The sequence below is a fragment of the Cricetulus griseus genome, assembly GCF_003668045.3.
Source record: "Cricetulus griseus strain 17A/GY chromosome 1 unlocalized genomic scaffold, alternate assembly CriGri-PICRH-1.0 chr1_1, whole genome shotgun sequence".
NCBI lineage: Eukaryota > Metazoa > Chordata > Mammalia > Rodentia > Cricetidae > Cricetulus > Cricetulus griseus.
In genome coordinates this window covers 220,599,695-220,614,552 of record NW_023276807.1, presented here as the reverse complement: position 1 = coordinate 220,614,552, position 14,858 = coordinate 220,599,695, and the positions used below count along the sequence as shown (strand labels likewise).

At 45.2% G+C, this 14,858-nt stretch overlaps 2 protein-coding genes across 2 annotated transcripts in view; one reads left to right on the top strand and one right to left on the bottom strand.

The window, feature by feature from the left end:
- Positions 1–11,860, bottom strand: part of Nuggc (nuclear GTPase, germinal center associated) — a 47,679-nt gene extending 35,819 nt beyond the window's left edge. The window contains 3 exon segments of the mRNA XM_035453106.1: positions 296–400; positions 10,204–10,336; positions 11,762–11,860. Of these exon segments, the coding sequence (XP_035308997.1) occupies positions 296–400; positions 10,204–10,336; positions 11,762–11,860 (337 nt within the window).
- A 2,333-nt stretch (positions 11,861–14,193) lies between these two features.
- The window catches only part of Elp3 (elongator acetyltransferase complex subunit 3), a 62,894-nt gene continuing 62,229 nt past the window's right edge, over positions 14,194–14,858 (top strand). The window contains exon 1 of the mRNA XM_027390311.2: positions 14,194–14,350. Within this exon, the coding sequence (XP_027246112.1) occupies positions 14,305–14,350 (46 nt within the window). The 5' untranslated portion in view covers positions 14,194–14,304. The remainder of the gene's footprint in view (positions 14,351–14,858) is intronic.

The following is a 14,858-nucleotide window of genomic DNA, read 5'->3' as shown; positions in this document are numbered from 1 at the left end:
TCTGGAGCCATCTCTCCTGTGGATTCTGCATAAACACCCACCAGAGCACCTAGCTAACCTTCCAGAGACTGTCTTCACATCCAGAAAAGGCTATTTTGATAACAACCTTCTCTTCAGAGCAGCCAGGACATAAGTGGACAAGTTACATATCGCTGTGGAGACTATAAGGAGCAAGTGCGTGCGGAGATGCTCCCTGGTCTCCAGAACTTAACTTCTTCCCTCGGAGCATCTGCACCTGTTTGTGAAAGACGGAGTCCTGTCACCGCGAGCCACACCAGTGTTCCCCAATACTCACATTCCTTAAGAGCACTTTGCTCCGCAGAGGGAAACGCTTGGAACTGCTGGTCTCGGTGTGACCTGCGTCTTTTCTTCACGGGTTCTTTAAACAGATCACAGTCAACTAGGGATAAACAGAGGATATAGAGAATCACAGGTTGAGGGTGGGCAGAGGATCCTTGCCTCACCCCTACCAATGTACACAATGAAGAGGCCTCAGAGCACCCCGGCCAGTTTTGCCTGCTCTGAGGGGTTGTCTCAGGGTCACTGCATTGTTGCACCTTATATCAGTTACTTTTGGATTATTTGTGGCAAAATATCCTGATAAAAAGCACTCAAGGAAGCTGGGGCGTTGGTGGCGCATGCCTTTAATCCCAGCACTCTGGAGGCAGAAGCATGCGGATCTCTGTGAGTTCGAGGTCAGCCTGGTCTCCAGAGCGAGTGCCAAGATAGGCTCCAAAGCTACACAGAGAAACCCTGTCTTGAAAAACCTAAAAAAAAAAAAAAAAAAAAAAAAGCACTTAAGGAAGGAAGGATTTATTTTGGCCCATGTGACAGTCACACAGTATCAGCAGTCAGGAAGCAGGGAGTAATGTATACAAGGGCACAGGTCGTTTTATTCAGTTCAGAGCCCTGGCATAGGGACTGGTGCCATCCACATTCAGGGTGGGTCCTAGGCCAGTGTCCAGGTGATTCTGGGTTCTGTCAAGCTGACTGTCAATATTAACAATCACACATCCGGTTCCAACATTACTCTCCAGATGCAAACTTCTATTTGCATGTCCTCAGAAGCCAAAGTAGCTGGATACTGTTTGCCAAATGCAAGTTTTAGGAAATGCACTGACTGAGGAGGGGAAAGCTCAAAGCAGGGTTCAGGACAGGGAACAGACAGGCCTTTCAGATCCCCATCAGACACAGAACAGTGTGGGAAAGCAAGCATGTAACCAGGTCAAGTGTCTCCTGTTCAACCTGAGTCCTTCCTCATCTGTAAGCCGAAAGGCTGGTAAAGTGGAAGCATTGAGACAGTGTGAGGGGGGTTCCTATACACTGGATGCCTTCCCGCTGGGCCTGGTGTGCATGGCTATACTCCCAGCTACTCAGGAGGGTGAGACAGGGAGGTGGTGGCATCTAGACCAGCCTGGAACATCTAGTAAGAGCTTATCTCAAAATGAAAGGTTAAAATCAGGACTGGGAGATGGCTCAGCAAGTAAAGTGCTTATGGCACAGCATGAGGACCAGAGTTCAATCACCAGCACCTACATAAAACCTGTGATGGGCCAGCTTCAATCCCAGCATGGTGGAGGCAGAGATAAACAGATCTCTGGAGCTCCCTGGCCAGCCTAGCTTAACCGGTAAGCTCCAAGTTCAGTGAGAGACACTTTCTCAAAAACTAAGGTGGAATGTAATCACAACACATTATATGTGTGTATAAAAATTGAGAACAGCAATGTTCTAAAACAAAAAGTGATGATAATGTCACAGGCCTATGAGGATGCTGGACTAAAGTCTGTCAAATTGTGCAAACAGGCAAACTATATACTATGTGATTTATTTGTCAATAAAGATTTTATAAAACTTAAAAATAAGGTGAACAGCTACTGAGGAAAACAGCCTACATTTACCTCTGGCTTTCATACGTATATTCAAACATGTGCACACCCGCTCACATGCACATGTGAATACATACAAACACACACCCACATGAACACATGCAGATACATACACCATTCCTACATACACAAGTTGACAATTTAAAAAGGAGTGGGGGGGATAAACATCAGTGGTAGATTACTTAACTAGCTTGCATGAGGTCCTGGGTTCAATCCCAATGCCACAGAAAAATAAAATGAAGTAAAATAAAATAAAATAATGCCTTTTGGATATTAAATTGAGGAAAGCTCCCCTGCCCCATGCTTCTCACCTACAGCTGCTTCCTTAAGCAGGAAAAAAACAGAAACCGGGATAAGATCTTTGAAGTCTGCAGGAATCATTCATTCACTTACATGATGACTTGATTATGAGGTGAAAGGCTGGTAGGGATCATAAACCTAAGGAAAGCTGTGTTTTAGATTTAGAAAGCACACCTCATTAGTGTTGCCTGGATAGAAAGGGGGGGGGGGTAACAGCTTGGTCTCTGGAGCAAAAGTTACTGGAAATGATCCTAACCCAGTGCTCCTGGGGCTTGCTGATTACCAGGGAAACAGCCATGAAGTGACCTGGAACAGGTCCAAAGAGATGCCACTCTGAGCTCATATAGACAGCATATAAGGCTCCAAATCTGAGTGTGGCCTAAGAAGGTCAAGTTCCATGACAGACTGATGAGGCACTTCAGAGGGGACCCAGGGTAGAAGCCTAAGCGAAAGGCCCAAATTGCATACTGGATTCCAGATGTGGGTCTCCCACACACTGTGCAAAGCCCTCCACCACCACCTCTCCAGTCTTGTATCTTCCAGCATCTTCTGCTGCTTACGGGAGCCAGCTAACACACCACAGAAGGCTCCAGTGCAGAGCCACATATGTGCCAGTGCATAGCCACACATGTGCCAAAGCTCAGGCAGCTGACACTTCATACTTCTGCTTTGACAGATGACAAACTTGCTCACTAGATCCTTCTGTCCCAGGAAGTGACTGCTCTCAACTGCAAGCATCCATCCTGGCTCGGCGTCAGGACTGCATTAGAACTAAATACCAAGTGGTAGCTGGCTTTGTGGCTTCTGCCAGAGAGGAAGAGGCAGAAAAGAAAAGAACATGCTATTCGAAGGCCTGGGCCAGTTGTTGGCCAAACACTGAAGCCTAGGAAGCAGTTCAGAATGCCAGGATGCATGCACAGTTGTCTTCGGAATAATGTAAAAGGATGTCTGCTTTGTAGCTCAGGTGCTCTCTGTAAACGTTTGCAGTCTCTTAGCCATATGCATCAGACAAGGAACAAACCCATCCATCCAGAGCCCTCGTTTCAATGTTGTAAGACCCAGCAGTTAATCTGATATGAGTGGGAGCTAGGGGTAAGAATTCAGATAAAATAACAGGCTTACAAGTCTTTTCTCAGTTCCAAACATGAAAAACCACCTGGAAAAGATAAAATATTCCATCTTGCATTTATAGCGTGAATGGGTCTATTAAACTGTAGCTGGAATGAACTGGTCTGAACATGGGCCATAGTTCTTATTATCCCCTACAATTGCTTGGCCATCCACTTGTCATTTTCCAACTATTTTATTGAATTGTTGTAGTAAAGAGCAAGAGGGGTGGATGAAATCGGGGTGGGGGGACACTTTTGAAAACTGATCCTCAACAGATGCAGCTCTATGGTCAATTTTGGACCGTTGCTAAAGTAAAGGGTCCCCTGCTTAGATCTTAGCTCAGCCCAAGGGACCCAAAAGTTGCAGGGTTTTTGTGTGTGTGTCCAGCCAGGCTTCATTGTGATGGCTGCTACCACACAGACCTGGAAATATTGGCTCCCTTTCCCCTAAGGGAGTTGTTTCCATGGTGATGAGGAGGATTTTCCTCCTCAGGTCTAAAAACAAGGATGATTTTATATACCCTTATTCCAGTACCTGGGAGCTACCCCCTCTTGGCTTCCTCAAGGAGGCACTCGCTATGGCCCAAGAGACCTTCCACCAGCCCCCCGAGGGAGGAAGTTTGCCCACGCTGACTCCAATGGACTCATCTTTCAACAAGACACTTAGGCCCATCTCTGCCCTTATGAGAAAAGCTACCTGCTACTGTTCCAAGGGCCCCCTCCCCTCCTTGGATTTCAGAAAGTCCAAGTTCATATTCTAGAAATGATTTTAAGGTAGGAAGCATCACATATACAACTGATCTTCAAACAGCTTGCTTTGCTTTGAATAGGCTACTTTAGCTACTTTTTTTTTTTTAATTGACATGTGCTTCTTACTAACTTGCCATTAGAAAACAGCAACAAACTAAAGAGCAAGGAGTGACAGCTGTGATTACAGGTTCAGCCTTTGACCAGACGACAATGGCCAGGTCCTACTTAAAGTCATTCCTCTGGTGTTACCTGAGTGTGGTGTCACACAAGCAGAAGCCTCCATTTCTGCCATTTCCTGCTAAGCCCGTTGCTTCTTGTGCCTGCTTAGGAAAACCAGCCTGAGAAGACAAAGAACAAAGAGAAGAGATGCACACATTAAAAGTACAAAAAGCAGCTGGGTACGATAATAAACCCCACTACTTGAAAGACTGAAACAAGAGAAGCACAAATTCAAGGCCAGCTTGGGCTACACAGCAAGACCCTGTGTCTCATTAAAAAAATAAATAAAAATGCAAGCCTCCTAAAGTGAGCACACATAAATATGCTTGTGTTTGTATCTTCCACTAGCTTCCAATATTCTAAAAGAGCAGGGAGCATTCTCACGTCTCTTTGAAACCCTCACAGTGCCTCATGCATCACTCATTGACATTAAACGTGGCAAAGATCAGTGTTCGATCATTGGTTCTCCATTACACACATTATCTGGGGAGGTTTAATTTGACATTGCCTGAGATCTTTAGGACAACTCATTCAGAAATGAGAATAAACCTCTGGTGACCAGAGCTGTGGACGTCAAATTCTATACATGGGCTGCTTTGGGCAAGGTCAGAGCCCCAGTATGTGAACTTGAACTTGTGCCAATGCCATTTATTTCCAGCAAGAGTCAGCTTGAAGCTGGGATGTCTACATTCCCTTTCTCGGGACTGGAGTTTCGTGGCTATATACTGAGCAGGGAAGGGGAGGTCCAGTGATTCAGTCTTATGGACTTTGCTCTCCCCATTTCAATAGGAAGACACGTGACTGGGGGTTGGTTGGTTGTGTGTAAGCCTGAATCATGGAGCATCCACAAGGGGGAACAGTAAGTAGTAGGAGAGCATCCAAAGGAAGTGTCAGAGCTGGCCTGTGTCTAGGTCACCAGCAGACAAGTTTGGGCATGAACATGAAGATTCAGGGCCCTATGGAGTCTCAGAATGGAGAACACTGTGAAGAGCAGATGGCTGTACACTGCCCTGCAGCCCCCTTCTCTGCCCACACAAGTGAGAATCCAGGGAACACCAGGGAAAGCACCCAGCTCCTTACTCTCCATAGCCACGGCTTCTGTTGGGGAGCACTCATCATGCACTTCAAAAGCAGAACCACGGCCCTTCTGAGATATGCAAAAACTTCCTGATGTGTCAACGTCCACTAGTCTCCTGGGCCCTAGTGGGACAGACTCACTAAATAAGGCAGACTGAGCCTTATTTGCAAATGACCCCCAGCTGAAGTGATCTATTCTTAGTTTAGCCCTCAGATCTGACCTGACTAACCGACTTCCAGGCTTGGTACACATAGGTTGAATGTGGTGTGATGCTGACTGAATGCAAGGTCAGAAGCACTTCGGGCTACCACTCCCTCTCCCCCACCCTCTCTCAGGCCACCCCCATCCTCCATGGTTCTCCAGGGAAGGGAGTTCTGGTGAACTTCCACAAACCTGGCACATTGGGATGCCCTGTCCCTTTCTTCCCTGTGAACTCCTGCCCTTTATGCAAGATGTGTTCTTGAATTTTTTTTTCCTCTAATAAGGTGTTTGGATTGCTAGTCATTCCCTTCTCAGGTCCCTGTAAATGGCCCAATTATGATGACTTTTCTTTCTTTTCTCTCTCCCTCCATTTCTCTCTCCCTTCCCTATCTCTTTCCACAATATCTTTCTATGCACCTTTAAAGCCCAGATTAGCCTCCAACTCATGGCTCTCTTTGCTCAAACTCTGGAGTGCTGGAATTACAGGCATGTAGCACTACGCTCGGCTCAGTAACCATGGTTTATGTTTCCTCCTCCTTATTGAACTATGAGTTCTTCAAGGTTTTCTGGTACTGGAGAAGTCTGAAAATGGCACCTATGTGTAGGATCATCTGGCAATGGACTCGCCTTCAAATGTGGAGCTGAGCTCTTATTTGAAGTGCACAGCAGAAAAGCTGGGAGGGGAAATGCTCCAAGTCACATTTCATGAGAGACAGCGACTTCTAATTTAAAATGCTTGCAACTGGAGAGATGGCTCAGCAGTTAAGAGCACTGGCTGTTCTTGCAGAGGACCAACCAAGGTTGACTCCTAGCACCCACATGGTGGCTCACACCATCCATCACTCTGGTCCCAGGAGATCCAGCGCCCCCTTCTGGCCTTTGCGGGTATTGGGCACACACATAATGCACAGGCATGTACACAGGCAAAACACCCATACACATAAAAGTAAATAAATAGTTTAAAAATCACTATTACAAACACTAAAAACACTAAACCACATCAGGAACAAAATGAATGAGCACATAAAAGGCAATGAACTACAACATGGCCATTCTACAGTGAGGTCTATCCAACTTCTGGTACAAAATGAGGAAGTAACAGAGAGCCCTGCTGTTTCCTAAAGGTGTGTCGGTGAGCCATCATCACACAGAACGTTAGCCATTATGTTGCCACTGTCAACAATGCAGACTAAGAAAACCTATGGTCCCACTGCTGGACAAAATTCTGTGGTTTGCCAGGACAATCCGTGTTCTAGAGTTCATATTCCCGGGGCAGAGAGACTAGTGAGTCCAAACAAAATCCAAAAGAACAAATGGATCATGGCAAGAGCATCAGTGCCATACTGTCCTTGGGATACATGAACATTTCTCAGGCTCTTAGATTTGAAGATGCCTTAAGATTCATGTGGAAACTAAAGACCTTCCATTTCAGAGGAATGTGGACCAAAGCACATTTATAAAAGTGTTCAGAACTGAGAGAAGAAACAGACATGCTCACTGGACTCTGGAAAACGAACAGTGGTTTGGGCTTCTTTTGGGGTCAGGGGAAGGTTCAACTGGCTTCATTTACTACATCAACAGCACATGATCTCCAGAAAAATCTGTTGGCACATATATGTCCAGGGTTAGACAGAGTTTAGCTGCATCAGTGCAGACACCAAACCATGAGCCACTCACACACACACAAAAAAGGCTCTCATCAAAACAGCAGCCACAATACCAGTACACAAGGAATTTGTGACCTCTAACTGACATGTGGAAACAATGGGAAGTGTTTGAAATGGATTTATAGGAATTTAAGTTTCAGATTCTTTCTGCCAAGTTCAAAAACTGTGAGGAAGGGACCATTTGGTTGACAAACTAAGACACTAGGAAATGGACAGAAATCCTCTAGAAAGAGAGCAAAAGGAGAAGAGGCTAGCCTATCACTATGGAACTGAATGCTGTAGCGGCAAAGGCCACTCTGCTTCTCATTCTGCTACCAACCAAAAGAACTGTGGAGCTGTGGGACTTCCGACTAGTCGCCTGGCCACTCGGGCCTTTGGTTTGCCATCAGTAAGCAGAAGGTGTGTTCTCTGGTGTGGACAGATACTGAAAGAATGGCAGTCCTCATTTTGAAATGCCATCAACAGCATAACAGTAATTAGGGCTCCCACGGAGTGGAGCAGCAATTCTGAGATAGCCTCAGTGCTGAGTTCATGGTCTTGAAAACAACTGTCCTCAGCCAATGCCAGAATCTGCTCCCCTGCAGAGGGAGGAAATAATAGTGGGGTGTGGTGGGAGAATCCAATTGGTTTCTCTGAAGAACCAATCCAAAGCAGTCTGAACTTACAGACTCCTGCAAGCACAGCTCATTTCATTTGTGCTTCAGCTGCATGGCCAGCCCTCATGTTTTGCTTTTAGGGCTCATTTACATTCATGTGCCCTGAGCCTGAGAATAGCATCTTTTAAATGATGCTCTGCAGGTTTTGCTAGACACAGTGTGGCTGCCTGGTGCTGATTTCCTGTTAAATAACTGACCTTTGGCAGCTATTCTTACCTCTCTCACCCTCCCTTTCTTTTATTTGCCTTTGCTAACGACCTCTTTATAAACAGACAGTGAGAGAAGTGATACGAGCTCATCATCCCAACCAGAGAACAGCTGTGGAGAGTGGAATTGAAGAAAGACTGTCCATCAGGGGCTTCTAGTTCACTGACATGCACTCGAAAGCACAGAGAGGGGAGGAATTTGTCCACAGTCACACAGTGAGGTAATGGTCACCAGAGAGCAAGATCAAGAGCAATTAAAACATATGAGCTCTCAAGCCAAACCTTCAAATTCCTGGAGGAAAAGAGGTGGTTGTTACTTAACTGCCAGTGTGTCCAATGTTTTATACCTGCCAGAGCAGAAAGGGTATGGGGTGACATGCTTTTCTGCCAATGTTCCTCCTAGGTTAATAAGTGAGGAGGTAAGCAGATATCATCCCATTCTGATGAAACAAAATTTAACCTTTTGTTTTCCTCTCCCAAGCTTGTCACCGTAACGAGATGTAATATTTCTCCTTGTCATGAATCCATATGACCCCAACAGTGCCTGTACTATCTGTTTTGTGAAGAATGGTCTGGCTTGCCCAAAATGATGTTTTACTTTTTTAAAATCAAACTAAAATTTTATTCTTCCAATTTCTATTATATTGGTATTTATAAGACCTTAAAATTCAATTACATAAGCAGAAAGGCGAAATTCATTTTCTCCTAAGAAATAATTCATCTTGGACCAAGGAGATAGCTAAGCAGTTACCTGATTGCTGCACAAGGCTGCAGAAAGTTCCACCCTTAGAACATGTGTAACAAACATGGATGTAACAAGCAGATGTGTTCCAATTCTGGCACTCTTACAGGGAGGTGGGCAGTGGAGTTGGGAGACTCCACTGGAAGCTCCCAGGCTGCCTAGCCTGGAGTGCACTGAGCAGAACAGTGGAAGAGGCAAGAGACCCTTCCTCAGCAAGGTGGAAAACTAGAAACCTGTAACTCACTTTTAGAAACTCAGTCCACAGAAGAGACAAGTGTCCCACACAGAGGAATCCCAGCATTTAGGCTACCCCACTCTCGTGGGCCAAAACACAATCCCCTACTCCTTGGGATATTTTGTGTGCTGACTTCCTTCTGAGGAGTACAATATGGAAACAGGAGAGAGAGGAGTAATTCGCCCAATATCACTCCAGCCAAGTGATCCAGCTCAGCACCAATAGTCACAGCTGAAAGACATGCTGTCTCCTCTCCTCTCCTCTCTCCTCTCCTCTCCTCTCCTCTCCTCTCCTCTCCTCTCCTCGCCTCTCTCCTCTCTCGCCTCTCCTCTCCTCTCCTCTCCTCTCCTCTCCATGCTCTACTCCCCCCAATCCCTAATTCTAATCTAATTATGAAAATGCCAGTAGCAGAGGCTACTACAAAGTACCAGGTCAATACCCTTCAAAATTGCCAATATCATCAAAAACAAGAAAAGTCTCAGGTGACAGCCAAAAAGAACCTATAGAGACAGAATGGCCAAGTGTGATATGGTGTCCCAGATGGTGTCCAGTAAAATATGAACCCCAGATATAAACTCAGAACGTTTATTCATTAAGACACAGACATTCCTTAGCACCCGTGTGTTCAATATGTCTATGTTCTCACTCATAACTAATGTGCCACTCCAGGATAATCAGGGTCATTGAGGGCAGGTTACACCAACTATTTTCTCAAGTTTTCTGTACATCTAAAACTTCATTTTTAAACCTCTATTATTAATAAAAATTCCACACTCATAGCACAGAATATATAAGAAAAACAACTTACCAGATGCTGCTGAACAGAAAATAAAAAGCAATAAGATTTTTTAAAAAATCCCAAACAGTTTTGCTTCAGTTCCAGGAGTCCACAAGTGAAGCAGTAGCTAATAGAGACACATCGATACAGATGGTGCAGATACCAGGGACCCACTAGATAGGGCCCTCAGTGGTCACAGTCACAAAGCCACATTTATAAACATAGTGGAAGTGAAACTAACCACATTAGGCTATTTACCTTGACTTCCTCCCTCAATATGGAGATATGCTGTTTTCTATTTTCATTTAAACTTCAATTGCATGTGAACTGGGGATCGTGCACTCCTCCCTGCTGTCTTCCCACAGTCAGGCAGGACTTGGCCACTTTTCCTTCCCAAACAGATTTCAGCATTCTGCCACAGCACACTTTCTCTGAGGGTAACTGTTATCCAGATGGATCCAGGACAGGAGAAACAAAGGGCCGGTTCCCAGATACCCCAGTGTGCATGACTGAGGGAGGTGGAGGACAGGGCACGGCCAATAAAAACCAATTTTGACAGAAACTAAACGTTACCCTCAAACACATTCCATCAAAAATAAAATACTATTGGGCTTTATTGTAGAAAAAGAGTGGAAAGCCAGATTCAAATAATTCTTTTGAGAAATTGAACTTCAGATCTTTTTTTATTATTAAAATTTTGGGGTTTGTTTTGTTTTTTAAAGACAGGGTCTCACTATGTAGCCTAGACTGGTCTTGAACTTACAAGATCCTTATGTTTAAAAACAAATGTTTTTAGAGTAATGCCCAGTAGAGAAGGGAAGGAAATAAAGCTGCCCCTTTGTGAAGGTTGGCTACCCTGTCAATCAGACTGAGGACACTGGAAAGCACATTTGTTCAATCTCAAGCTGTGGGCTGTTGCTCCCAGATACCAGTTTGACCATTACCAGGACAATGCTCATGGACCCTAGGTGTGTGTTTAGTCCAAAATGGGGGGTCAGAAAGTAACAAAGTCATAACGTGGGCAGGATTAAAGACAAATATTTAGAGTATCCCAGAAACTGCTTTGAACTTTTGACAGGATGGGTCCTCTCTACATGAGCAAGATACTGAAGTATCAATATAAATTTCAGAGATGTTTTCCCCTTGGGTTTTTTGCATTTTCTTTTTATATTTTTGCCAATATAAATTTCAAAACAGAAAAAAAATCAACACGAATATCACATGATCACCACTTAACAATCATACAACACAAGCTTAGCTTGCCCCCTACTGGTGCTTTTCTTGTCTCAATAACACCTATATTCAGAAGTGCTATTAAATCATTTTTAAATGGGTTGGGGAGCTGTTAAGGATACCTGGGTTCTTGATGGCAGTCCTTAGCACCTGACTCTGGGCACCTGGATGCCAGGCTAGTTAGAAGTTTGGTCACTCTGCCAGGCTGAATTCCCATTGAACTCAATGAAAGTATCAAAGCCAATGAAAGAGAATTTGCACATAGCATCATCGAACCCTATCCCCATCACTGCTCTGCACTCTTCTGCATCAGATCCCACCCAGCCCTCACACCCAAGGATTAAGTAGAACACTTCTGTCTCTTGCTCCATCAAATCCCCCAACACGGGATGTACACGCAAACCCATTGCCGTTCTACATCGCCCCGTGGCCTCAGATTCCTTGCTCGCTACTACTCCACTTATCTGTCCTTCCTTGTGAGAAATCTCAATGTTTTCTGAACTCCCTCCACCCTCTCCTATGTGAACATTACAAACTGTCCTAGTTTGTGTTCTGTTGCTGTGACAGTACCCTAACCAAAGAACTTCAAGAGGAAAGGTTCGTTTGGCTTACACTTCTAGGTCACAGTCCAACAATGAGGAAACTCAGGGCATGTGTTCGAGCAGGAAATAAAGAAGAAACTATGGAGGAATGCTGCTTACTGGCTTGCTCCCAGGCTCCCATTCAGCTACCTGTATTACACAGTCCAGGCCCACCTGCTCTGGGATGGTGCCGTGCAAGTGTGTTGGGCCCTCTTCCATCAATTAGCCATCAAGAAAATGCCCCACAGGCCAATATGATAGAGACAAGTCTTCAATGATGTCCCCTATTCCAACTGTGTCAAGTTGATAACCAAGTATAGCAATCACATAAATCTACTCCAGTCAAGGTGGGATCCTTCCTCATCCCCCAAAACTGTTCTCATCATGGTCCCTCAATGATCCTAACCAACTCAATCCTCATCTTCCTTGACTCCTCAACAGTGTCTGACACCGCTGATAACTCCAGCTCTTTGACATTGTTTACTAGGCTCCTAGATCTCTCACACCCTCCTGGTTTTCCTCCAGTCTCCTAGATGTACCCGGCCAGTCTCTTTGTTAGTTATTAGTCTTGTCTCAGACCTGTTAATAATAGGACACAGCAAGGCTTAGACTTCAGCTCTTCTTTTACCCTGTTTCATAACTTTAAACTTCATCATACACCTAAAGCTCTACCGGAACCCCAAGCTATAACCTCTTTCATGGTTCACCACTCACCAGGCATCTCAAATAGAACAGGCCCAAAGCAAGCCCCTCTGAAGCACCTCATTTCAGACAATGACATCTTCATCATTCCCTGTCTTGACCCAAAAGCTGTGGTCTCACACTTAATGCTGATGTCTCTTCCCCAACCCCCATTATCCCACATTGAGTGGAGGGCCTAAAACGTTTTCAGAATCTGAACAAGTTTTACCACATCCATGGCTTTCTACCCTGATTTGGGGCACAATAATCTCTTGTCTTATTCAGTGGTTCCCAAACCTTGACGATATTTAAAACCATGGCACTCTGGGAGTCACTAGAAAGAGACAGGATCAAATGACTCCTGAAGAAGTCCAGTCAGTAACTTGACATGAGACAGAGGTATCTTCAAGAGTCTGAAAAAAATAATAGAAAATTCTAGAGTGGGGACCCTTATCCTAAAATATTTTCAGGGAAGCTAATTTATTTTTGTTGGCAGAAGGGTGCTATTAAGATATTTTGGTACCCTGAAAAAAATCTCAGTCTTGACCAGAACAGTTTCAGTGCAGTGGTGGCATCAAAAACAGAGCTACCTCAACTCTAGTGGGAAGTAAGGAGAGACATCATACTTTCCATCACACCTTCCATCACTCCTTTATTAATTTGAAAAATTCTTAATATCTGGCCTGTGGACAAAGGAGATCATGGAAGGATTTTTTTTTTTTTTTAAAGCTATTCCATGTCTTATCTCCTGATGTTGCAAAATATTGTCCATGGTGTCTTACCCAGTGTTTTCAAGACAGTTATCAAGAAAGATGTGTCATTCATCTGAGACTCGGGGAACCTACAGGCTGCAAAGCCTGCAAGATCAAGCTATTTGCTTCTTGCCTGGTGTCTTTCAGGAAAGTCAGACCTTAGCGTTCATCACAGTAAAGGTTTAATTTTCATCGTGTGTGGGATTTCTATCCAGTCTCCCCCTTTGTGTGATGTACGTGGGCTCCTAAGCCCCCATGCAAGGACCACTCACATCCACATTCTTGAAACAAGCCTTTGATACTTTGGGGGAAGAAAAAAAAAAAAGCATTGACTCCACCCCCCCCCCGCCCCGCGCGCTTGAACCCACAAGTAACAAAACGCAGGATAAAGGCCCATTATCTGCCTTCATTTTGTGTCTATTTGTCTCCTTTACTTTGGCTGAATGTACAAAGAAAAATCATTGCCCTAAACCTGCAGTCACCTTGACTCCAGAGAAAGCAAAGCCTCCAACGGCAGACTCCCGACCATATTAGAGCCATTAGCAGTGATGACGGGGCTGCACCCGGGAGCATTAAGTGAGCATCTTGTAGAAGCCAGATGGATCTCCTAGAGGGACGTCAGCCATTAAGACTTTTACCGCCTTGCAAGCCACAACCGAGACAACGATCAACCAGAGGACGGCTTAAATAAATATACCTCTTGCCGCCTGCCCTCAATTTAATTTTAACCTTTAAAAATTAACGCTTATGTCAACATCCTAACGACAGGATTGAGTGTGTGTGAAGGGGTGAGGGGAGGAATCGTTCGTCTTCTTTATCTGCTCCTCTCCCAACATGGTTGGTTATACTAGTGACACGTGGCCCAGCCTTGCTTGTGGGAATTGCCAGACCCCAGGGTTTTGCTTTAAGAACTCAGGTTACATTTCACTCTCGTCCCAGCTTCTCGGGGCAGCCTCCTTGAATAAACTGCCCCTTCGGTACTAGCCGGGTCCAGGTCGCTGGTCCCCAAGAATTCGCCATCCTCCCACAGAATCTGCATGCACAGCCCCTCCCAGTCTGAGCGAGCCGGGAGCCGCCACCCAGACTGGGCGGGGCTCCGCGCGCCGCCTTCTGGGAAGAGCTTAATGGTACAGCTGTGCTTTCACGTCAGTGCCGCGTTGCTTTACGGCTGCTAACTTTGTCTGGTCTGAGCTACAATAACGTGGTGGCATCCTCCTACTACGCGCAACGATGAGGCAGAAGAGGAAAGTCGGCAAAAAAAAGTTGGGACGAGGCGGTAAGGGAGACTGTAGATGTCTCGCGACCACGGGCCGCGCCCCGCTTTTCCACGGGAATCTGCTCTCTGGTTCCAATCCCCGCGGCCTGGGGTGGGCCGGCCTGGCCTGGCCTTTATTTGTGTGCTGTGTGAAACAGCGTCTTCTCCCTGCCTCTTTGCAAGTGACTGCTTGCTGTCTTTTGTGTAGATGGCTGAATTTTACCGTTATATTCCAAGATAGGCCTCAGAGGGGTTAAGATGGCGATTAGACTTAACGCGTTGCATTTTAATTCGTGGCCTCATCGGGCGTATTGTTTGAGTTGTTTTGAGCCTTAAGGTAGGAATTATCCATGCAGTTTGTGCAACAGCTTGACGTGAACTTGCTCCCATTTAATTTACCACCGGAGTAGCCTGGAGCAATTCTGTGCAGCTTTTTCAACAGAATGAAGTCATTTCAAAAAAAAAAAAAAAAAAAACAAAAACGTTTTTTAGTTGGGCCGGGCAAGGTGGTGGCGCACGCCTTTAATTC